This window comes from Malania oleifera, chromosome 8, assembly GCF_029873635.1.
Source record: "Malania oleifera isolate guangnan ecotype guangnan chromosome 8, ASM2987363v1, whole genome shotgun sequence".
NCBI lineage: Eukaryota > Viridiplantae > Streptophyta > Magnoliopsida > Santalales > Ximeniaceae > Malania > Malania oleifera.
In genome coordinates, this window is record NC_080424.1 from 65,789,701 (window position 1) to 65,815,753 (window position 26,053).

General features: G+C 36.9%; 2 protein-coding genes across 2 annotated transcripts; one reads left to right on the forward strand and one right to left on the reverse strand.

The window, feature by feature from the left end:
* The first annotated feature begins 1,033 nt into the window (after nt 1-1,033).
* On the forward strand, nt 1,034-4,512 carry LOC131162712 (glycine-rich domain-containing protein 2-like). The gene is made up of 5 exons (XM_058119316.1): nt 1,034-1,191; nt 2,289-2,406; nt 2,490-2,744; nt 3,157-3,600; nt 3,895-4,512. Exons 1-5 carry the CDS (start codon nt 1,034-1,036, stop codon nt 4,510-4,512), a joined length of 1,593 nt encoding a protein of 530 aa, XP_057975299.1.
* Nucleotides 4,513-5,651: 1,139 nt separating this feature from the next.
* LOC131161682 (uncharacterized) lies at nt 5,652-7,473 on the reverse strand. Its single transcript, XM_058117610.1, has one exon. It carries the CDS (start codon nt 7,200-7,202, stop codon nt 5,814-5,816), a length of 1,389 nt encoding a protein of 462 aa, XP_057973593.1. The 5' UTR covers nt 7,203-7,473; the 3' UTR covers nt 5,652-5,813.
* Nucleotides 7,474-26,053: the final 18,580 nt, after the last annotated feature.

A 26,053-nucleotide genomic window follows, 5' to 3' on the forward strand; every position in this document is an offset into this window, starting at 1 on the left:
AAATACTTAAAATATATGTAATTTGATGTTTACAAAAATGTTAACAATCGCCAAACACTAACTGTACAATTTGTACATACAAACAGAATGAAATGAATGAAACAGAATCTAATTTTTCACTTGATTCAGTCATGCATTCTATTCAAATTTTCATTTAATTTCACTCCTATCTCATTCTATTTCACAAACCAAACTTGATGTTAAGCTGTTTAATGTCAACCCTAATCTCCAAAAGCTTGTCAGAAGGCTACAAAATTAGATATATCACTACTATCCATTTATTTGGGTCTATACACTTTTTAAGGGTAAAAAATACATGTGAGCCATATTCTAAAGACTTTCTCTAGCAAGAAAACTAAACCAAGCACACACTCCATTTGTCAATTGCACTTTTCCTCTGTCCCACATGCACCTAATCTCCCCCCTATGAGCTTCACATCAAACTTGTGAACGCGTAACACACAGCGGGTAGAAGGAAACCTGATCCACATTTTTCAGACTGGTACGAGGGATAGACAGTCCATGAAATCTGCTCAATCTCAAGCAAAAGTGCCAGTGGCATGACACACAAATACAACTCTGTGCGTCTTTCCCACTGCGTGAGTCATGTGCCCACGGATAATAATAATTTACAAAAAAGCTAGCTTGCATTTTAGGCCACCTTGATAGAAAGACCTTTCCTGCTCATGCATGTTAACTGCTTAGCTTTCCTTTTTGGACTCTATTTAGTGTTCGTTTGGCTTGACACCTTGAAATCTGTTTGGAGGTTGTAATTAGCATTTTGACATGAACCGCACCCTGTAATTCTTAACAGTTTGCAAAAAACTAATAAAGTACAAACATGGCAAAAGCCCACAACCTCAAACACTAGTACCAAACATGCCCTTGGTTTGGATGCCCATTAATCCCAAAAGATATTTTGTATTATATATATATATATATATATGAGTAAGTTCTGTGACTGTTGGCCCATTGTAGAGCTTTGAATTCCAATTTGTTGAATTGGCTGAAGCTTCTCATTTTTGGGGGCGTGATGGAAAAGGAGCAAGAACTAGAATGGGCAGAAGCACAGAAGATGGTGATTAGCAAAGATTTGGTGTCTGCTGCCAAACAGCAGCTACAGTTCCTTGCAACTGTCGACAGAAACCATTATCTCTCTTATGGCCCTGCTTTAGACAGGGCTATTTATAGGCATTCACTACTCTTTATTATTTTTGGCACATATAATTGCTATTTGGCTAATCTATTTGACATGCATGGCGTTTAATTTTTAGTGCAACAGTGCTTAATTATCTCCGTAGCATAAAAACCTTGATTATCATAAATTAATAGTCGACCCATACTTCAAGATTTAATTTTGTATAGTTTTTTGTGTTGTGCTGTGTGATTTCTACTTCATTTTTGGTCCATTTGGATCAAAGATTTTAATAGGAGAGAAAGGAAAGGAAAATATACGAGAAAATTATTTTTCATTATATTTTAGTGTTGTACAAAGTAATATTCAAATTAAAAATTTATTCTAATATAATTAAAAATTAAGAAAAATTAAATATTAAGAATGCTTAAAATTAAAATTATATTCATTGATTTAGCATAGTTTTTGTTTTTTTATTTTTTTTATTTTCCTTGATAACAAAGTGTACTCTTCTATATTTTCCTTTCCTTTTCCTCCTCATTTTTCAAGTTCCAAACGAGTCTTCACGGAATATCAATCGGTGGGATTTCCATACAAAGTCATTCATGCAAAGAAGTAGTGTAATAGATCCTTTGGGTTGTGTTCGGTTGGAAGGAAGGGAAAGAGAAAGAAAGGAGAACGTACAATTGAAGGACTTAGGGCTACTCTAGTATCTGTTGTTTGGTTGAATCATGAAATGGAGGGCAGAAAGTTGTAATCACTCAATTGAGAGGAAAACTTCTTTCGATTAATTTTCTCCCAATGTTGGATGCACTGATTTGGAAAGAAGGAGAAAAAGTCGTTTTCCTTCCACTTCTCTTACTTTCTCTATTTTCCATCCTACCAATCAAAAGAAGGAAAAAAAAAATTTAGATTCCAGTTCCACTCCCTCTTCCTTCTTATGTTCCTCCTACTTGGGTAATCGGCCAAAAAACGTGTATTAAGGTACTTGTGTTCAAACTGTTCTGTCATTTAGATAACTGGTAGCAATTGTCGGAATCTTTGTATAACAAACACTAATGAGCTGAGAGATCCTTTAATACTAAATGACTTATTTTAGGACTTGACAAGCAATTGAAATATGACTTGCAAATTTGCAATATGCCAAATTCAGGTACAAGAGTTGTTGGCTTCCCCTGCTTGCTAAAAATGGGGAGTCTCAGATTTCAGAGTTCCCTTTGGTTGTGCCCCTTGACTGTGAATGGATTTGGCATTGTCATAGGCTCAACCCGGTAGGCTTCTCAATGAGAAACACAATATTTTCCCACATCTGTTAAATGATGGGATTGCTGAACTGAATTCATCTGTTTTTCAGGTTCGTTACAAGGCCGACTGTGAGGAACTCTATGGTAGGCTACTTGACAACTGGAATGTTGTTTCCTCAGTTCAGGGGAAATCTAAGAGGCAAACTGAGGCAATATGGAACAAGATGTACCCATATGAACCATATGAGCTTGAACTGAGCAGCCACACATTGAAGGACATGGCTGAGAACATGTTGCGGACTTCAAAATGCACCGAGTATGATTTAGTTTCAGCTGTCAAACGGCAAAGTTCTTTCTTTTTCCAGGTAATAAGAAATTTCTTAGGCATGCAATATTCATTCAACAAAATAGTATAATTCATGTGGGCCATTGGACATTCAATAAGTGCATTTCTCATATACCTTGTGTGTTTTTCATCTCATTGTTTTGTTGAATGGGTTCATTTTTTTCATTTTATTTTATTTTTTTTTTCATTTTCTGGTTTGAAGAAGGTCATTTTAGGATTCACCAGATGAATTCGTTTTTGTTTTCCAACTATGAATATAGCATTTTTGTCACAACCACCTTTTGAATTGCTGGATTATGATTCAAATTCCATTTGAACACAATGGAATGGTTTCTTCCATTTTGTCGACTTTATTTATCTGCTTATTCATTGGGAATTCAAGACCTTTTCTAAGTCTTTCTTTTTTTCACGTGTCAACATATCTGTCGCAGGTATCCAGACCACATATGAATAATGATGTCTTTCTTGAAGAAGCCTTGGCTAGATATAAGGGGTTCCTGCACCTGATTAAGAGAAACCGGGAGAAGTCAATTAATTGTTTCTGTGTTCCAACTTATGACATTGACCTTATCTGGCATTCTCATCAACTGCATCCTGCTTCTTACTCCAAAGATACAGTGGCAATACTTGGAAAGGTATTAGAACATGATGACACAGATTCTGATAGAAGCAAGGGAAAGAAACTAGATGTTGGGTTTTCCAGCACCACCAAGCAGTGGGAAGATACATATGGTTCGAGGTACCAGAAAGCAGGAACAACGTATAGAGGCATTGCTCCATCCCCTCTTACAAGCAGTTTGTGCCCATTAGATACAGTGAGGAAGAAGGAAGTTCCACCAATTGAGTACCACAATGTGATTCAGCAGCCTATGGAGGTAACATCCACCTTAATTTTGATTTTTCATCCTCACCTGTTTTTTTTCTCAAAAGGTGTCTTTTGATAGTAATGGTATCCAATTGATGGCGCTTTTGGTCAGTTAACAAAATTTTGAATTGAGAATGTGAAGAAATCAAGTAATAAATTTGATTATATCCAGTCAGATTCCACTCCATTTCTGGGTACCAAACATGTAGTGAGGATCATTTTTGGCAGAAAAGGGAAATCCAAGATTGTGTATAAGCATACATAGGTGTATTTTTTAATGTTTCTACCTATAAATCCATTTCAGGTGATGCTGGAGATTGTGGGGGTGAGAAACTTACCTACTGGGCATAAGGGCAGCCTCTTTGTCTCCTGCAGAAAGAAACAACCAGACTTGCTCTTCAATTCATGCAGAAGATTAAGCATCTTTTCAGAGTCAGGGGAGAAACAGGTTGCTGCTTTCGAGTGCGAACCAGACGGAGAGCTTCTGGTTGAACTTATATCTTCTCATTCACCTCCCAATCCACCCATGGCCCTTATGGGGTCTACAGTGATCTCCCTGCATGACATAGTGACCCCAGTAATTTCTAAGCACTTGGTAGAGAAATGGTTTGACTTGATGCCCTGCTCTGGAATCCAGAGTTCCAAGCCTGTTGGGCTGCACATTGCTTTGTCCTTGTCTGCTCCAGTCGTGGCGCCAAATGTAGTGAAGAGTGGTGGTTGTGGGGGTGGTAAATGTGGTAGTGGCTGCGGAAGTCACCATACAGTGAAGAGTGGAGGATGTGGTGGAGGCAGCTGTGGTGGTGGCTGTGGAGGCGGCAGTTGCGGTGGCTCAGGCAGCTGCGGTGGTGGCTGTGGAGGCGGAGCTTGTCACAATAACTCAGCTAGTGATTCACCTGAATATGGACTTCAACAAGTTCTGTAATAGTGATTTGGTTTTAAGCATGTGTATTAAGACTAAGCAAGCTGCTCCATGAATCAAATAACTAAACTGCTGAGCGAAATTTCACAATGTAAAACCCTCATATCATACTTGGTACTAGTATTACTGTATTTAGCTTATACTTCTGCAGTAATGATATCTAATGATCTTAAAAGTTGTCTCGTGGTTTAGATGAGATATTAGCTACTTTGATTCATTCGCGGGCATCATGATTTTTCCATTGAAATGAGTCTTACCATTATTGGAGGATAAATCCCAACGTTACAACTGGAATTCGATTTCCTTTCCTACATCATCACTATTCTTGAACAAGTTGAACTGTATGATGCAGAAACATCCAAGACATTTGGCAGCAGACTCCACGCACTAGATCCACCAGTGGCAGACACAGGATGATGGGCTTTAGTCTCCCCCACTCAGAATATAATGGGGGGAATAAAAAAGCAAGCTTCTAAGAAGCATCAACTAGGCGGAGTTGGGTTGGTATTTAGGGTGGTGAAAGGCATGGAGAAAAAGTAATTTAATTGAATAAACAACAATTGAAGCATTCTGGTGATCTGCCAGTGCACAAGTGGGTAGAAAACTGAGGAGGAATGAACAGCACGTGGCTTTGAACTTTGAAGAGACCAAACTTTTGTCCAAGTTGCCCAATTCATATTTGAGCTTGGGCACTTTGGAATTTTTAAAACTAAAAAGAGTAAAGTCAGATTTTACATTTGTTATTCTTATTTTTCTAGATACTTGGGTCCAAAATTTCAAGCCAGTGGACAGACACCTGCTGGGCGTTCTTGTCTGCTGAAAGTATCAAATTAATTCAAGAGAAACAATAGAATAAAATTGGCTTTTGACCACGCTACCACTTGAGCAATGAATTATACTCTCTCTCCTTGATGTAATTCATGAATTTATATTTATTTTAACCACAAAAGTGAGCATGAACACCACATAGGCAGCGACTCCATTGAAGGATGAGCAAAACTCAAAACAGGCAGAGGAACTAGAAAGAGGATCTCGATACATTTATTTATTTGGAAGTACAAAACAATAAATTATTAAATTTCATCCTTGATATGCTTGGTTGATAATTTAAAATGCTTTTTGAAGACTATGACAACTGCAAATACTGCTAACACAGAAATAAGAAATCATCAAATTTACAATCGATACCGTAAAATGTACACTGCCAAACCCCACCTTATCAATTTATACTTTCCCTTTATTTTACTGAAAATTCAAAACACGGCAAAAAGAAAAAAGAAAAAAATAAATAAAAGAAAAAGAAATCACATCGAAGAAGCTTGTGGTGCCTTCGCCACAATCTTACCCTCTGGATGACCCACCGCGCCTGTCTGTCGCCCATCCACGGGCGCCACCGCCTGGTACGGCGGCATTACAGCTCCCGGCGCAGTATAGTACACCTGCCTCCCCGATCCGTCGTAAGTAACCTGCGCATACCCAGCGTCAGCCACCCCCGACGGTCGCACCGTTCCGATGGCTTCTGCATAAGCCCCAACCTTTGCCTGCTGATGCGGTGGCGCCGCATTGTACACGGGCTGCTCACGGTAAATCTCCGGCACCACCCGCTGCACGCCGTAGTACGCCTGACCGACCTGGCTGGTAACCGTTCGGATCGCCGGCGTTTGGTACACGCCGCCCGGCGTGGGGATGATGTAAACTGGTTGATCGGCTCCGGTTGCGCCTGACACCGGGTAGCCGCCGGTTGTCATGTGCCTTTCTCGCCAGTAAGCTCCAGGGGCAACTGAGACCGGCACGGCCGATGGAGCCGGTGCCGGTGGGGCATGTTTCTCTGGAACTTTCTGAGGGTAGTACTCGCCGGGATAGGCTCTAGGATTGTTCTCGTCGCATTTTCTCTGGAGCAAAGCTTGTTCATGGCTAATCTGCAACCTCTGTAATTCCTGGATCTGCCTCTGGATCTCCGCCGAAGATACCACAGGATCCCCGATCACGTGCCGATCTTCATGTACGGGATCCAACCCAACCGGTATTCCTTTCGGAAACACGTCTGGCACTACCACTGCCGGCGCCGGCGCTGGATCCTGCAGCTTCGTCGCCGGGTCCGGAGCGAGGCCTTTATCCAACCCAAACAGAAAGTCCGGATTTCCCGTCGCCGCTGCGGCAGGCGGCGAAGATGTTTCCAGTGACTGCATCTGAACGGAATTGAGCGCGTCGACGAACCACTGCCGCTCCGATTTAGGGTCGCCGGATCCGAAGCTCGTCGGAGCGGGAGGGTTCAGGTGGAAGAGGAAAAGCCTGAGCCTTGCAGGCTTGGCGGAGGCACGGTACATGCGGTCGTACTCGAGCATCATGTGCTCGAGATCCTCATCGTTGGTTACGGAGATCAGTGCGTCAAGATCCTCGCCCGGAAGCTGATACTTGAAGCAGACGTCGGCGCCGTAGAGGGAGGAGAGCTTAGAAATGAAATCAGAAAGCCGAATAGAGCGATCGACGGCGAGGATCTTGGTGTCGCCGCCAACGTAGGCGAGTTGGTTGTCGTGAGGCCTGGGATGAATCTTGCCGCCGTAGCTGCACATGAACTTGACTTTGAAGTTGGAAGGAAGCTCATCCCAGGAAGGGTTTTCGCAGTCCATTTCTCTTGAGCGCGGGGAGGAGTCGTGGGAATCCGGATAGGACGAGAAGGAGTAATTCTCCATCGTTTAATTAATTGCCGGCCGCCGGGGAACTCCACTGGGTTTTGGGGTTTTAGGTCTGGATTTGGTTAGGGCTTGGATTGTTCTTCCATGGAAGGGGTGTCAGAGCACCTGGAGAAGCGGCGACAGGGACGGGCGAGAGAGAGAGGGTGGCGGAGGACTGAGAGAGAGAAAGAGCGAGCTTATAAATGCGGAAGGTGGGGCCGGCGTCACTGATTAGATTGTATGAATGGGGAAGAAGAAGAAGAAGAAGAAGATAATGGGCAGAGTGAGACGGAGAAGTAAAGGGGTTTTTTTCCATTTTAAATATTAAATTAAATAATTTCCTTAATTTTAAAATTAAATAAAAAAAAAAAAAAAGGAAAGAAAGGAACAAAGTAAGGAGATAATGCTGGAGAGCGATTTCAGTCCGTAAAATTATTAATTATTATAATTATATTATAATAATAAATAAATAAATAAATGTGAACAAAGTAGAAATATCTGGGATGACGTGTCTTGCCGTGGATGACGGCGCATCCGGTTTATCGGACCACTTGCGCTGGGCCTGCCGTTGCGGCTGGGATCCTATTCCACGTTTCGCACCTGTATTGGGCCCAATGTTGATCCCCTATGGGCGGTATGGGATGCATCAACCGTGATGAATTAATGGTGTACTTATGATGTCGTGGGCTCGTAACCCATCCTCATAATTTCTAATTTTGACGAGTGAATTTAGGGGTTTTTATTTTAAAAAATTAAAAAATATTTTTATATACTTATATGAAAATTAAGTTATATATTACATCACATTATCTGATATTTTTTTTATTAGGAAAATGTTCGACATTACAAGCCTAAGATGAAACAAAACTATATAACATGACACCAGTGGGGCAGGTCTCATAGGCTTACACTCATGGGTGCTCTGTCCATATCATCATAGATTTGAGACATATAGTATGAGTGTTTTTATTAGGGTTAGAATGGGGCGGTATGGTAGTATAATCTTTAACTTGACATAGTAGATCATTTTAGTGGCATGTGTACTATAAGATTATCTTTAACTTGAAACTCCCAAGAAGGTGAATCTCATGACCTAAAGCATTTTCCTTAGACAATTTTTCCTTCATGATAGAGCATGTTTAAATTAAGGTGTCTTTTGTTTTTAAAACTAGAAATCTATGTATGTGTATATAGAAATTGAGTTATGAGGTGTGTCACATGATGCCACGGTGTATAGTTGATTTTTAGGATGTGTTGTAAGTTTCTTTTGGTGTCGTGAGTTGGAATTTTTTTTCTTAATTTTTTGACGTGGGTAGAAAATAAAGGCAAATAAGCAAAATTTGACTCCCAACGCATTACCTGCTAGTAATATTTATAAACATCTTCTATTTTTTTATAATAATAATTTAATATGTAAAACATTATTTATTGTAAATTGAAATATCACTAGTGGGCATACAATAGTTATTTATCATTTTATTTTGCTTCCATTATGTCATCTCAATCAATTACAGCTCGTTTTTGTACTTTGCTCCTAGTTCAATTAAACATCACACTATAATTTAATTAAAATATAATCAAAATTAGTTGAAACAATAAAAAAAAAAATTTAACCAACTTGGCTAGTTTTCAATTATTATTTTTAAAATATATTTTTAACATTTTAAATTGATTTTATTTTAAAAAATGTACATAGAATGTCCCTTATATGGACATTTTGTGTTTTTGGAAATAGATTAAATAGTACAAATTTTATTTATCATACATAAATATAAAACATAATAATATATTCAATACAAAACTTTCATTAATTTTTATATATCGGAGGCTTAATTGCTATGCTACTCTAATTAATTAATGTTTATACTTCTTAATTTTAACATATAACTCACTCAATGTATTTTTTTAAAAAAATATATAAATAATGAAATAAAAATATATTCAATCCCCTTAGTGGCCATAAAATTAGTCTACTAGGTGTGTGACGATTTTATAAAATTAATTATGTGCACGTATCTAAAATGATTAATGTATATAAAATGTTGGAATATAAGTTTTTCTTTGCTTAGGTTTAACGAGCCTCTTTTAAAAAAAAAAAAAATAGATAGATTATTTGAGTTCAAAAAATAAATAATGTTAGCCTAGATGGAAACCGACAAAAAACAATATCATTTCAACTATTATGGAATGACTTATTTAAAAATAAGGGCAACGCACTAACTTCCCTCGAAGTTTGGCGAAAAGAGATAGATCGACACTAAGACTTCAAACATCTCACAAACCTCTTTTGACATTTGAGGAAAATGCAGGTCTCTTCTTGCATTTAACAAAAATACAAGCATAGTAAAAGCGGTATACATGTCCAAAGAATAAATGGTAAAAGATATTGACTTCTTTTGATGTTTAACAAAAAGACATGGACCTCACATAGGGTTTAGAAAATCCTACGAACCTCCTTCGAGGTTTGCCAAAAAGACATAAATCTCATTTAAGGTTTTAAAAAAATCCTATAAATCTCCCTTTGATATTTAATAACAATAAAAAAAAAAATGTGCGTCTCCCTAGAAATTTCAAAAATTTACAAATCTTGCCGAACATTTTGATTTTTAGACAATCATACTCCCTTTATGTGCTTGTCCTTTTACCGAATATAAAGAAAGATTTGTGTCTTTTTTGTCAAAGTTAAAGAAAAGTCTACAAAATTTTTGAAATCTCAAGTTGGTGTCCTTTTTCTCAAGCCTTAATGGAGCTTTGTGACAATTTTGAAATCTCAAAAAAAGAAAAACACTGAACCTCATGGTAGGTTAATATCTTTTGTCCAAAACTAAATGGTAAAAGATATTAGTAAAATTTTCAAAATCTCAAGGAAGGTTTGTGTCTTTTTATTATGAGAAGTTTGTTAAATTTTAAAAATCCCAAAAAAAGAGTTTATATTTTTTGAAATTATTTAATATCTATTCACAATAATCATTGCATTGTCTTTATATCATTCATCAGCCAAACATCAATCTAATAAGTATTAGACTGTAATAACCAAACAAGGCGCTTGTCTTATTCTCATTCAACGACAGAAAAAGAGAATGGGGAATATCCTTCCTTTCTCATTTTCTTGAGTGCAGTGAGGGTCCACTGGGAACATGTGCTGTTGTAATTAAATGTCGGTTAACAATTATTCTAAACAAGTAGTATGATTCATTTCAGTGGGTCACTCTATAATTAATTAATTTATTGCATGATAGGTCCCTAAAATTTAATCATATTGCACTGCAATTCTAAAGTTTAAGTAATATCAAGGTAATAGCCTAGTTCAAGTCCTTATTCAACAATATTCTCATCAAAACTGGATTTATGTGTATTTGGATTAAAATTAGTTATAAATTTTTTTACTATATTCTATCTAAATTTAAATTTAAGTCTTATAATTCATGCTTCCAACTACAGTATTAGGGTTTCATTTAAAATTTGAAAAGTATTAGAAAAATAAAAGGCGACATGGAATAATACATTTTTTCATAGTTGATTATCAAGTATTTTACGAAAGAAAATAAAATATTAAGGAAATAAAAAAATAAGTTAATTTTGCACATCATTGTGATTTGATTTTTAATAGTTTAAATCATATTAGAATAAATATATACTTTTTATTATTTTTTATACAGAGAAAATAAAATGTTCTTCTTCTTACTTTTTCCTCCGTTTCTATCAAACAAAATTCCTGACCTAAACTGAGTTAGAAAGTAAAGTAAAATTTAGTTGGTTAAGTTTTAGGAATTTGAAGTTTAATTTTTACTTTGTAAAATAGTATAATAATTTAGACAATTTTGAAAACAAGCCAATGAAGGAGTACTTAAGTGAATATAGGGAGGGTGCAAAAAGGATGAGATTGCAAGGCAGAAATGATAGTAAAAAGTTTATGTTGATACAAGGTAACATGTGCAGTAGGGTTGGCTAGATAGATTAGTAGGTCGGATTTGGGTTGAGTTATTTATTGGTTGAGATTGAAACAGATTGGGTTCGGATGACTTGTGCGTAAATAAGTGAATAGACAATAAGACTGAAGCCGCCAATTAGGTGGATGCCCATTAAAATATATATAATATATTTATTTTAAAATTTTTTGTCTAATAATTTCATATAAAAAAAATGAGTTATTTTTTTTAAATCATTTATTCTTTTTTCATTAATGTATTAAAAAATGCAAGTTAAAAATTAAAAAGCAACACCTATTTTTTATTTTCCTCTTTCATATTTTTTTTTTTGAAATGTGATTTGAAATTTAAAAAACACTACGTATAACCTATTTATCACTTTTTTTCTTTTTTGATATTTCAATCTTCATCTATTCCATGTTCCTCAATCAATTGATTAACTAATAAATAATCAGACTCGCAAAATTCTCGTTGTCTTCCTTGAACTCTTGTTGTAAGTATAGGCATACATCAATATGCTTCTCCTCACATTGTTTAGGGCCACCTGATGAAAGCAGTAGCGAACAGATGGTCTATGAGTCGAAAACAATCTTTTGAAGGTCACTATTCTTCCCTCCTTTCCTATCTTCAAACTTGTCTTGATGGTGTTGATAGTCATTTTTTTTACCAAATAAAGATGCCAAAAAATCAAGAAAAAAAATAAAGAGAAAGGCATAAAAAATAAAAATAAAAATGCACTGAGTGGTTGATTAGCCTTTTAGGGCGTTTGACTGGCCCTCCCTCCTTTTCCTTGTGTTGGCACCATCTTATAGGCAGTTGACCGGTCCCTCAAGGTGGTTGATTGGCCCACTTGAAATTTGAATTTTTGACTTGTTCTCACACAATTCGCTATAGATTTCGGGCCAATCACGTGTCCAATTGATATCATACGTCAATTATCGGTCATGATAATTAATGGTTGGTAGTTACTAGCAGTTATTGGAAGTTACTTTCAAATTTTGAATATTTTTAAATTTTTGAAATTCAAATTCAAAAATGGTTTTTCCACTCTTCCATTGAAGGTCTATAAAAGGACCTCCTATGAGAGATTTTAGGGCACGTCCAAATGGGGGCTAAAGTGAAGGTTTTGAGATCAATCTGTGGGTTCAAGAGGGTTTTCTATTAAAGGGGAGAAAGAAGTGATGGAAATGTTGTGATCCCAAGAGGGGGATGAATTGGATATTTAAAACTTTTTGGCTAATTTAAATTATGCACCGATTCACCACAGTTCATATCTCATTCAATATTAAAAATGTGTATGTAGAATAATTAAGCTATCAGTGCAGACATACAAGAGTGCAGCATACCTCATTTAAATTAAATGTGTGCATGCAAATAGTTATAACAGTGCACAAGCAAGCATACACATATGAAAATTTAAGTGCAATAATTAAATATGAGAGAGAGAGAGAGAGAGAGAGAGAGAGAGAGAGAGAGAGAGAGAGAGGATATTTGTTATCGAGATTTAGCCAAACCAGCTTACGTCCCCGTCTTGGGCATACCCCCCAAGAATTACACTATCCCTGCTCACTTAAACGAACGGAGCAGAAACCGTTACAACCTCTCCTTACAGGGCAAGGTAAATCCCAACTCAATTACAAGTTAAGCCCAACTTGTCTCCCAAGAGGTTCGGTTGACCGAGGCAAGGTTCGGTCGACCGTATTAGGCAAGCTTGGCTGATCGAGCACAGGTTCGGTTGGCCAAGCTCTCACAATGATTTTGAATTTTAAACAACTCGATTGACCAATGGGAAGGCCGGTCGACCGACTAAGAGGGGATCTGCAACTCTTCGTGGGTTTGGTCAACCTAGGGGTAAGAAAGATCGGCTGTTTAATAGGTTCGATTGACCATCGATGTTTTTGAACTAAAGAAGTCAGTTAGCCATGGTCATTGGAAAGCATAGATACGTGCGTCGGTCGACCAAGGAAGATACATTCAAAAGAGCATCGGTCGACTGAGCCAAGTCAATGGTTGACTCCGCGCAGGTTTGGTCGACTAAGCTAATTAAAGCTCGAATAAGTCGGTCAACCGAGGGCATTGAAAAATTAATATTTTGCCCAAAAATCCAACTTTGGTCGACCACCGATTTTGACCCTAACCAATTTAATCATTTTTGTATGATTTTAGTTGTTAAGAAAAAGGCTTTCTGTGAAGTGTTAGGTGTCCTATGGTCATCTGAGCATTCAAACATATCATGAAGATGCATGCATTATTACAGACCAAGTATAAAAGAAAAATTAAATGCATTTTCAAATTAAATTTAAATGTCTTCTTCTTCATTGCTCTTCTCTCCATGGAATGCACTGTTGAAGTAAGTTTTAAGTCTTCTGGCTTCCATTTCTCTTTTGCCTTATGTGTTTGTTGAATAGTAAATTTGTTCAAGCACTTAAAAACACACATAAAAAACTAATGTTTTATCAGCATCAAAACAGGGATCTGACTCAAAAAGTCAATAAGAAGAGATTCCATAATCCTTGTTGTAACGCCCCGAACCCTTAAACCCGGGTCTAGTGTGTTGTACCTAATCATATCCTCATAAATCATATTCCATAACATACACGGCGGAAAACATGATCATAATCTCCATATAACATAATACCAGAGTTTACTAATTCTAACTACCAACCATAATAAATTAATCATCCATCAGTATTCAATTATATACATGTCTCCAAAACATTTCAGTATGTTCACAACTTTCTTTTCTCCACAGATTTAAAATATAAGGACGTAAAACATAAATATTTGCATCTCATAATTAACATAGAAATATACCATTTCCTTTTACTATTTCCCAATAATGTTATAGAACCTCGAGCTCTCTAAGCTCGATCTCGATGAAATCCTGAAAAAAAAAGATAAATTTATATTCGGGTGAGACACATCTCAGTAAGGGAAGAAATCATATATTAAAACAGTGTGTGGCCAACATGAGTTTATATATATCATAATATTTAACATTTGAAAATCCTTAACATAATTTCCGAAATCATTCTCTGATCCTAATCAAACACATGCAAATATTTAACCCGCAAGATTACCCGAGGATAGGGATGATTACCCGCCCATTTAGTAACCCGAAGGTCACAATTTAAGCATATCAGGGCACTCACCTTACTCAGCAAGCCCTCAAGTGTTAAATTGATCTTGTACTCATACAGTTCATACAAAATTTTACCGGCAAAGGCCCTAAGGATAGGGAAATCTACCTGCCCATACAAGTAGGTTCCCTCTGCCCTAATACGTTATGCGGCTACTGCCACATCTGTAGTTACTAGTGCACTCGCCTTACTCAGCAAGCGCTCAGGCTAAAGGTACGCCTCGCCCAAACGTAACATGTTCTACGTACATATATACTTCTAATATCATAATACATCATTCTTTTATGTCATTATACATTCATGCACATTCATTCCTATTCATAACTTAACTTTGCATTTCGTTTTACTTTAAGTGACTCTTTCCCATTTGTATCATTTACCTTGGTCATTTCATTTCATTACCATTTCATCGTCATTTCATTGCATAATATTTCATTTCATTACTTCGTACTACAGCTGGTCTTTAGCCATCATCAATTAGTCTATGTAGAAACGTGCTAGATCTGCTAACACAACTCCTTTTAGCTGTCATCAGTTAGTCTACACAAAAGTGTGCTAGATCTACTAACATGGCTGTCTTTCAGCTGTCTTATATTTACATCGTTGCATTTAACAAACATAGGCAACATTATCCATATCATATTTTATTTTCATTGCTTTACTTACTTAACCTGCATCTCATACATTTAACATATATTTACACAAAATTTACATTTACTCATGCCACACAATTTAACAATAAAATTCATACAATTCCTGTAAAATAAGCCAACCAACATTTAATATTTATATATTAAAAATATCATTCATTTCTTACATAAATACTCTGAAAATATTTTTCCACTTTCATCAGTTCATTTTCACATATACGTATCTAATAAACAACCCTAAACTTGAAAAAATATAATTTAAATGGCTGGCATTTTACCCATATAGAAACATATACACATACATATAACACAATTTATTTTTTTCATTTAATTCATAAAAATTATGATTTAATATATATTTTCTCCCTTACCTAGTTTCTTGAACTACGCCAACAGGGACTCCGAAAAATACCTGCGGCGCTCACCCGGACCCTGAAATTAAATTCCTAATTCTAATAAATTATTCTTGAATAAAGTATTATTTAAATATTTCCTAGGGTCATAATTCCTAAATAAATAAATATACCCTTAAATTTAGCCAAATTTCCAAATTTCCCAAATCCCACTCTCGCTTTGGAGTAGGGCCTAGAAAACCCCAATTGAAAAATTATATAGGCCAAAATGACGATGATGATGACTAGGACTCCGTGATGGTGTCCGTTCATCGATTTAGCCACATATTAACGGCGAAATTGAGAAAATGGGAAAAAATTACCTTTCCCCAAGAGCAGTGCCTAAGCCGTTCCCATGAAAAATCTGCTCTAGTAGAAATGTCGGCAGCAAAACCAAGATTCCAATGGCACCTTCCGTTTTCCGATCTGTCACAAACTCGCCGAATAATTGAGAGAATGAGAGAGGCGGAGACGGAGGAGTAGATGGCGCTGCACGCAGAACAGAACAGAGGGGGGGTGTCTGCGCCTGACAGCTTCTTCTTCTTCCTTCTTTCTTTCTTCTTCTTCTTTCTTCTTCTCTTCTTATCTCATTCTGTCAGTAACTTTATATATATATTAAACTTATACTTATCATATATATATATATTACTTTAACTTTTATATATATATATATATATATATATATCTTATTTTAATTATTTTTTTTATAAATCCAATACAATAATATTTAATTTAACAACTAGTTATTTAATTATTTAATTTATCTTAATTTAATTTAATTTCTTTAAATTTAATTTTTTTTAATTTAATTTTCTTTTCTTTTTCCCACGTCATTCCTTTTTTTTATTTATTTGTTATTTTATTTATTTATTATTATTATTTTTAATCATTTTAATTTTTCGGGTCTTTACACTTGTCCTTTGTAAGGGGCTTTGGAAGTGTGATTCAAACTAATGGGGGCTTTCATTTTATCTACAAAAGGTTTTTCTTTAAAAATGTTAGTGTCAAACCTTTTACTTCATTCATTTCCATGCATTTGATTATAATGCATGATCCCTGTTTTGATGCTGACAAAACATTCATATCTTATGTGTGTTTTAAAATTCTTGAGCAGGTTCACATTTTAGCACACACATAAGAGAAAGGTAAATGGAAGCCAGAAGGACTTGAAGCTCACATCAACTGGCATAATCCATGAAGAGAAGATCAAAAAAGAAGAATAAGACATGTTTTGAATTGTAAATGCATTTAATTTTTATTATTTGGTCTGTAATAATGCATATCATCTATGATATGATTAAATGCTCAGAATGACCATAGATTGACCTTAGGGCACCCAACACAATAAAAGAAAAACCTTCTCTTAACAACTAAAATTATACAAAAAGTTTTAATCATTTATGATCAAAAATAGGGTCAAACTTAAGTTTTTAATTAGGCCTAGCCAACCGACCCATTCATGTTTTAAATCACCTCGGTTGACCAACCACGCCCTAAGGGCAATAGTGCAATTTCGGTCAAGCTCGGCCGACTGACCCCAAATTGAACTATAATGCCCGGCCAACCGACCTAAGGAAATTGGCTAAATCAAAGGCTCAGCCAACCAATTACTATAGTTCAAAACGGCCTCAGCCAACCAGCTTTTGATGCCCAGCAAACCGACTTTAGCCCTAGCCAACCGAACCTACGAAGGTTTGGAAAACGCCTTTAGCTCAGCCAACCGGCACCTTCCACAGCCGACCAAACCTTAGAAAAATTCAAATATGCTGTGTGAGGTCAGTCGACCGGCGCCAACACTGGTCGACCAAACTTCTCAGGTTGGTTTTATTTCTAGCACTAGTCACGCTTAACTTTTTAATTAAACAAATTTAAAAATACCAAGCATGTCCCCAATGGTCATTTTTTAAGAAGATCTATAAATACCCCTTCCATAAGCAAAATTAGTAACTTTGATTAGCCAAAATTTTTCTCTCAAATTTATTTAGGCTATTTTAATCAAAGTTCCCCCAAACCTATTTTTTGTTGCAAAAATCTTTTCTTTAGGACAAATCTTTTAGTACTCTCTCTAACTCTCTTTCACTTTTCTTTTTTTTTTAAATCTTTATTGAAAGAGAACATTTATTTTGGGCATTTATGTTGTTCATATGTATTTATTCTCACTTGTTCTTCATTTTGAAAATTAATTTTTAGAGTGTAAAAGCTTGTGGTTTCTCCATGCATTTTCTTTGATAAATATTTTTATGGAGAAATTGTTCATGACTTTATGAATCCTTGCACACTCTTTACAAGATTCATAAGCTCACTTGTGTTTATTGACAAAAATCTTTTTGAGCTAAAAAACCCTAAGTTCTCCTATCATTCTTTGAAAAATACTTTTGGAGAAATAACTTTTATGGTATAAATCTTTGAAGCTTTTTATCATATATATTATATTCAAAGATTGTAAAAATTGTTTTTGAGAAAAAACACCCTTACTCTCTAAGCATAGTTGATATCATATGAGAGTGTATTTTAGGGCTTTAATTTGTGTACATCTCTGCTTGTATTTAGAAGCATTTTACATGTACAAAAATATGTTTATGTAACGATTCGGTTCAACCCGTAAATTGGTCTGGGGAATCTCTGCCCCGTAAGGGAGATCTGTTGGGTTCAGTTTGAAAATTGAACTGGGGAGTCTTCGCCCCGTAAGGGAGACCAGTTTGACTCAGCCTGATAATTGAGTTGGGGTATTAATCCCCATAAGGAGAGGTCGTATGGTTGCTGCTCAGTCCTATAATTGAGTTGGGGTTTACCTTGCCCCATAAGGAAAGGTTGTAACAGCTTCTGCTCCGCCCGTTTAAGTGAGCAGGGATAGTGAAATCCTTGGAGGGTATGCCCAAGGCGGGGACAAAAGCTGGTTTGGTGGAACCTCCATAAAAAATATTGTGTGTCTCTTTATCTATCTCATTTAAATTCCCGCACTCTAATTTCTACATGTGTATGCTTGTTTATTTATTGCTATAACTATCTTGTCTGCACACATATTTAATTTAAATGAGATATGCAGCATACGTGTATGTCAACACACATAGCTTATTTATTTCACATACACGCTTTAAATCTTAAATGGTATAATGTCGCACCCCAAACTCGGTGGGGCTCGGAGTGCTATTTGCCATATATATCTCTGATACCATAATTATAACTACCTGAACTCGAAAGGGGTCCCGGGTGTTCTTGTCCATAACTCCATATAAAACATGCAGCAAAAGATAATTAAACCTCAAACACATTACCAAAGTTTTAAATCATCCCAGCTACACATATGTATTTCCATGTTATATATTACATCCCAAAATAAATAAAAACATGATAAAAAAGTGTCTTACTTACACTTACAATACTACAAAATCTAAACCCAACCTCGTAGCATGCTAGGCTTTATTCCTTGTAGGACCTGAAATGTGAGATGGATATTAGGGTGAGACACTTCTCAGTAAGACGGTTTAGATTATCATTAGTGTGTGGCTAACATGAGTTTAAGTGTGATTATCATACATTCATATACTTAACTGTAAGTGAAAAAGCATTTGAAAACTGTACTCACACCTATATATATATATATATATATATCTGAAAACACATAATTTCCTGATAACATACTTTTGGCTCATTATAGCCAATTTTTCATAAATTACATATATCAATAGAGAACATTCCTTATTGGGCCATCATAAACATCATGAATAACCCCCATGATTGGGTTGTATGGTCCGAAGACTGGAATTAGCCATGGATAGCCTACCACCAAGCTAAGTCAAACATGTTAGTATGTAAGTCCGATTTGCCTACCCAGCCTGGTCTGGACTCCAGGGGGGTACAACAACTCTTTGCGGCCAAATCGACTATCCCATGGCCTACACTTCCACTATAGTGTGACTACACTAACATATCATACTAGTTATGGTACCGAACTTCCATAAGAGCTAGTCCCTCAAGGTACATAAACCATATATATAATTTAAATTGTAAAAACTGTAATGTGATCTCATTTTCATAAATCACTATAAACTGTTATATTTGTAAATCTGTATAAGGTCTGTCATATCATAACTTAGTATAAAAATCATCATATCATATCTCGGTATAAAACCGTCATGTTCATAATTCAGTATAAAACCGTCATATCATAATTTTTCATAGAAACTAATCATATCATAAAAACCATCAAGTTTAAGTATGCAATAACTATAAACATTCTCACGCCACACAATTTGAGTGATATATCATAATATAATAAACTACCCGGAGAAAATATATTTTGCTGAAAATAAAAGTATGTTCATCTATAGGGTTTAACTTAATACATTTGTTTTTCAAGTAAAGGAGATGATCGCCCACTCACTTTAGTTTTCCCCAAACACGTATAAAATACCAAAACCCTCATTTTCATATGTCTAATTCAATTAGAAAATCATACATAGTATTCTTGTATCTATATACTTTGGTTTAATCGGTTCACATTTCAAAAATAATTGACATAATCTAATACCCTTACATGTTCCTGAAAAGCTGCCTACAACTTTGGAAAACGAAATCCTAGCCTCTTAATTGGCTGAGGACGAGGACTGGCAAGCCAAGTGGAGAGAGAGAGAGAGGCGATCAGAGAGCGGGAAAGAGGACTCTGGATGAGCTTAGGAGAGATAGAGAGAGCGAGAGAGAGAGAGAGATACGTGAGAGGGTGAGAGGAGAGAGAGAGACTCTAAAACCCTAATGAGAGAGAGAGAGAGAGAGAGAGAGAGAGAGAGAGAGAGAGAGAGATATGAGAGTTATGAAAATTTAAGCTTACTTCTCATTTAAGTAAGCTCAGCCTGGGGGAAACCGTCGATGATTTTCCTAAGATTTCTTAAATTATTGATGTTTTGGTCTTACCAAATCGTGGCCCTGCTGAAATCGTCGACGATTTTCCTGAGGTTCCTCAAACCGTCAACGGTTTGGTCCTGTCCCAAACCATTTCCTTCTTTTCTTTTTCCTTTCTCTTTTCTTTTTCTTTTTTTTTTATTTTCTTGGTTGGGGTTCCTACTTCCTCCCCTCCTTATAAAAATTTCATCCTCGAAATTGATAGCTGACACTCATACCAACTTCTGGAATTTGAAACCATTACTCGACTCTAGGAAGAGTCGGCGGCCACCCACATAGCGGCCTCGTACCAAATTTATTAATTACCCTTACTTGTGGCAGAGGAATATCGTGGTTACATATAAGCTTCTAGGAGATTACATATAACACAACTATAGCAAATCAAAACTCTCTCCCAAAACCACTTTTAACCTAAAACCAAAACAGACAGTTTTAAACTAACAAACCTATTCTAAATTCATATTCAACAACCAAACACTTACCTAAACTGTCATCCTTACCTGACTAGCGTTGGGCCTCATTGAACAATTGTGGGTACCTCTGTCGTATTTCTTCCTCTAATTCCCATAAAGCTTCCTCAACTACATGATTACGCCAGAGTACCTTCACCAATGAAATTTTCTTGTTACGTAGTTCCTATTCCTTATGGTGTAGAATTTGAACTGGCACTTCATTATATGATATTGTGTCTCTAAATTCCAAAGACTCATAACTTATCATGTGTGAAGGTTCTAAGACGTACTTTTTCAACATAGACACGTGAAACGCATCATGGATCCTAGACAATGCTAGGGGTAACGCTATCTTGTAAGCAACCAAACCAACTATCTCTAGTATTTCAAATGGTTCAATATACCTAAGGCTTAGCTTACCCTTCTTTCCAAATCTCATAACTCCCTTCATTGGAGCAATCCTCAGAAATATCTTATCTCCTATCTTAAACTCTAGCTCTCGTTGGCAAATATGAGCATAACTCTTCTGTAGACTCTGAGCTATTTTAATTCTATCCCTAATGAGTCTGATTTTTTCAGAAGTCTGCTGTATAAGTTTTGGCCCCAAAATTCGAGTGTCATTGTTAAATCAAAATATTCCCTTTGAGTTTTAAATATAAATCATCTAATCTTAGTTAACATATTTCCTCAGTAAGAATTCTTTACCAACCATGATCACTTTCGATAAAGAATTCATCTATTCATTGGTTCGTATCCTTGCTCTAAATTATGATCATATCCAAAGGGTACTTGCCATCCTCCAAAGAGCATAGTCCTAAGAATTCATACTCCTAAATGCTCTTTGCTAAAATTGTCGGGACATAATCTTTTACTTGGTTATCATAAAAATATCATGTTTCTTTATGAAAACTCTTCTCAACATAATAGATATTTAACCCTTAGGAGTATTCATTTTTCCTACAAGCTCTTACTCTTCGAACAAATCTTACAAGAGCTTTAAATGATGTTGAATGGCTAAAGTTGGTTGCACTAGGTCTCAATCTAGATGAATGCATTATTTCAAGCAGACCTATGCATATGTAGTTTAAATTGGAAATCATTCAATCTTGTGCCTCTCACACGAATTGAAACTCATAACAATAGAGGCAATTTTGGCTTAGTATACTTTAAAAAATATTCATTGTGACCTTTTGGTCCTCTAAGCCGAAAACATTTAAAGTCAAGATTAAATCTTTAAAAATCTTAAAATGTGATGACCCGAGTAATAATGGTATTTAAATAATAGAGAGGGAGAGAAATGGAATCAGTAACAGAAGAAGGCAGCCGCATCGTCAACGACATTGCATTTTGGAGAATATAATTTTAAGGAATTTCCAGGCTTCATTGACAAATACAGGGGTTTGTCGACGAAGGTTCTTCAGGACCTTGTCGACGAGTTCCCGCCTCGTCAACGAGAAAATACTGAGAGAGGAATTTGGGCTACTCTGAATTTCGTCAATGAAGGGTAAGGTTAGTCGACGAAATTACTTAAGGACTCATCGACCAGATGACATGGCTCGTCAACGAAGCCCGCAGTATAAATAACCCTAAAATCATTTTAATCGCAGAAAATCAGCCACAAACCCTCTCCTCTCTCTCTTATACGGCCTCTCCCTCTTCTTTCTTCGATTCTGGCCCCATCAGTCATCAGATCGACGATCTGAGGCCACCACAACGTTCTTGGCGGAGTTCTCTTCAAGTTTGCCGGAGCGGATCGTTGGTGAAACGAAGTTGGAATTCATCCCAAATCCAGGGTAAGGTCTTTTATTTAGTTTTTGGATTTCTGGCAGTTGTAGGAAATAATGTAGGCCAAGAAATATTGATGTTTTGTTCTGGCAAATGTTGTTTTCAGGGTGTTGTGTAGGAGACCCTGCTGGTGTTAGGCCAATATACCATAGGGGCTTTCCAATAGTCAGGTAAGGGAAATATGTTATGCTAGGTTATTTGAGAATATTTTCAGTATAAAATTATAAATGTTCCACCAGAGTATTATTTACAGTAGAGATTTATACAATTTATCAAATATGATTAATATGTTTTAAAATTACTCTGTGGCTTGAGAATATGTATATAGTATAGAAACATGCTTTATAGTATTTTTCAGAGATGTGTTTTACAGCAATTACAAAAATACCATGATTTTACAGTTTTACAGTACCATGACATACAGAATTACAGTTAATTACAGAAACACAGTTGATATAGATGCAGTTTTCTACAGCGTCATGGTTTATACAATTATTACAGAATCGGGGTAAAATAGATAGTGGTATTTTGAGATGTAATATATAATATCAGACCCTGTTGGACCATACAGTTACAGAGCACGGTATCGTAGTTACATATAGTATATAGAGTGCAACCATTTATTCAGATAATACATGGTATAAAGGTCGATCGCATAGAGCCCACGAGTGGACATGCTCCCTATCAAATATGGGTTAAGGAGGGCTGGTCAGACTATGGAGTATGGTGATTTATTCCTAGTTGGCCAGCCAGGGTAAATCCTGCCTATGGGCCGCACAACCCTGTCGTGATGGGTTAAATCATGACACACAGTTATCCACAGGGAAGTTTACAGCTATTACTATGTTTATACAGTTTTATAGAAATCGAATATATATGTTAGCAATATGTTGAGTAGAAACCTAAAGCACAGAAATGTTAAGCAACAGGTAAAAGATGAAGATTAAATTACTGGTATTGTACTTTACAGATTCAGTTATATATGACTATATAGTAATGGATTTTCACAGTATTGTAACTCAATTGCCACACACTAGCAATAGCATATTTCGTCTTACTAAGCGTTGGCTCATCCCAGTGTTGAATCATTTTTCAGGTGATCTAGGTAGGCAAGCAGACCAAGCTCGCAGGTAGAGGGGCCACAATTCTGCCCTGTCAGAAGAGAGTGAGTATATTTTTGGGAGTTTTTTTGTATAGCCCAGCCCAGTTGTGGGTATCTTGGGGAACAGTTGTACATGTATGTTTTGAGAAACCTGTTAGCACTCTGGTATTGTATATAACTATATGTTGTTATATTTATTTGATTTTTGCTTCTCGCTGCTTAGATTGATGATTAAATTTGGTATCAGAGCATTTTAAATATTATAGTAAAAAAAAGGAAATTAAGTAGGTCGTTACAATTTGGTATCAGAGCCTAGGTTGCTAGGTTCTGTAGACTTTAGAGTGCAGCAGAAGCAATTCCAGAGTATAGGAAAAGGATTTGAGGTTTGTTCGGTTGTCTAGATACAGGATCTCCGTAGTGGGTTCTGTGTTTTTCTTGGGGTGACGATTTCAGGAAAACCATAGTAAACTATCGTTAGGTCGTGTGTCTAGGTGACAGAACTGGATATTGAGTTAAGGTTAGGAAAGGTAATTAATTTTGAATTAGTACATGATAGGTTCGTATAGGAGATAAAGTGTTTAAGTGTGTTTCTTGTTTTCAGGATGGACCCAATAAGTAGTGGCACGAATGTTGGGGAGGATAGGCCAGGACCTTCCAGCATAGGTGGAGGAGATACAGATGTTGTACTACGTAGCGTCACTCAGCAGGTGATGGCTAAGATGGCCAGGAGCTCTAGGGAGCGTGGCTGTTCGATCTAGCAGTTTACACGGATGAAGCCCCCATCCTTTGCTAGAGGAGATGACGTGATTGTAGCTGAGAATTGGGTCCAAGATATCGAAGAAACATTAGAAATGCTTCCATGTATGGATAAGTAGAAGGTAGCATTTACAACATTTAAGTTGACAGGGGAGGCGAAACGATGGTGGAGAGCAGCGCGACTCATAGAGGAGCAGAGACTGGTTCCAGTGTTAGTGACTTGGGATCGATTCAAGGAGCTGTTCTTCGAGCGATATTTTCCTTCTGTCATTTGGAGCGCAAAGGCAGCACAGTTTCTGTATTTGGTACAGGGGTAGATAACTGTATCCCAGTATGCGGCTCTGTTTATTGAGTTGTCGCGTTTTGCTCCCCATCTAGCACCTGATGAAGAGAAAAAGGTGAGGAGAGGAAGTTTGAAGAAGAACTGAGGCAGAACTTGTTTGAGCAAGTGATTAGTTTTAGGGCTCAGACATTCACAGAGGTTGTAGACAGAGCTGCGATTATTAAGAGTGGCATTCATAGGGGTATAGCGGCTCAGAGTCAGAGGAAGAGGTCTGCGCCTTAGGGTTTTCAGGCTGGCTCCAATAAGGGTCCATGGAAAGGAGGTCATAATAGGGGAGACCAGAGGCAGATGGTAGGACCTCGGGGAAATCAAGGTGCACTGATCGTCTCGGTATGCTAGAGATGCGGGAGACGTCATCCGGGGGAGTGCCAGGTAGGAAGCGATGTATGCTATCGATGTGGGAGACCCGGCCACATGGCACATGCATGCCCAGGTCTGCTAGACCAGATTCTAGCTCGTAGGCCTTATCGGGGAAGATATCAGGCAACTCGAGGAGGATATCAGGCACCTCATGGTGGCTAGCAGAGGAATGTGGCCCCAACGAGAGTATATGCTCTAACACCAAGTGATGTAGAGGCTACTACAGATGTGGTGACATGTACATTTACCGTTTTGTCACATTCCGTTATTGTCTTATTTGATTCAGGTGCCACCCATTCTTTTGTCTCTGCATCCTATGTTAAATTATCTGAGAGTGAGACCTAGTTATTAGATATAGCACTATCAGTAGCTACACCATCAGGGTTAGTGATCAGGTGTCAGAGGGCACTTAGAGGCTATCCAATAGAAATTCAAGGGAAAGTGTTACCAACTGATTTGATTGTATTTGATATGTGTGGATTTGATATAATATTGGGTATGGACTGGTTGGCTTCCAATCACGCCAGTATTGACTGTCATAAAAAAGAAGTAATTTTTAGACCCCTTGGTATGCAAGAATTTAGATTCGTTGGTTCACGGGTACGTGCCCCAACACAACTGGTGTTAGCCATACAGGCGAGTAGATTACTCCTAGACGGAGGTCAGGGATTTATAGCGTTTGTGAAAGAAGTATCCGAAAATGAATTGAAGATTGATTGCACCCTAGTGGTACAAAAATTTCCAAATGTTTTTCCAGATGAGTTATTTGGGCTGCCTCCTATGCGCGAGGTAGATTTTCCTATAGATTTACCTTCTGGGACCGTGCTGATCTCTAAGGTTCCCTATCGTATGGCTCCAGCCGAATTGAGAGAATTAAAGGAACAATTACAAGGCTTCCTGGACAAGGGGTTTGTACGACCCAGTGTATTGCTGTGGGGAGCTCCAGTGTTGTTCGTTAAGAAGAAAGACGGGTCCATGAGGATGTGTATTGATTATAGGGAGATAAACAAAGTTACCATTAAGAATAAATATCCTCTACCCCATATAGGAGATTTGTTTTA

What these genes read in the sequence shown, in the direction of transcription:
- LOC131162712 (XM_058119316.1), top strand. Translation starts at nt 1,034, where the DNA reads ATGGAAAAGGAGCAAGAACTAGAATGGGCAGAAGCACAGAAGATGGTG. An exon ending in TTAGACAGGGCTATTTATAG is followed by an intron (nt 1,192 to 2,288) that starts GCATTCACTACT and finishes TGCCAAATTCAG; the next exon opens with GTACAAGAGTTGTTGGCTTC. An exon ending in TGATTCAGCAGCCTATGGAG is followed by an intron (nt 3,601 to 3,894) that starts GTAACATCCACC and finishes AATCCATTTCAG; the next exon opens with GTGATGCTGGAGATTGTGGG.
- LOC131161682 (XM_058117610.1), bottom strand. Translation starts at nt 7,202, where the DNA reads ATGGAGAATTACTCCTTCTCGTCCTATCCGGATTCCCACGACTCCTCC.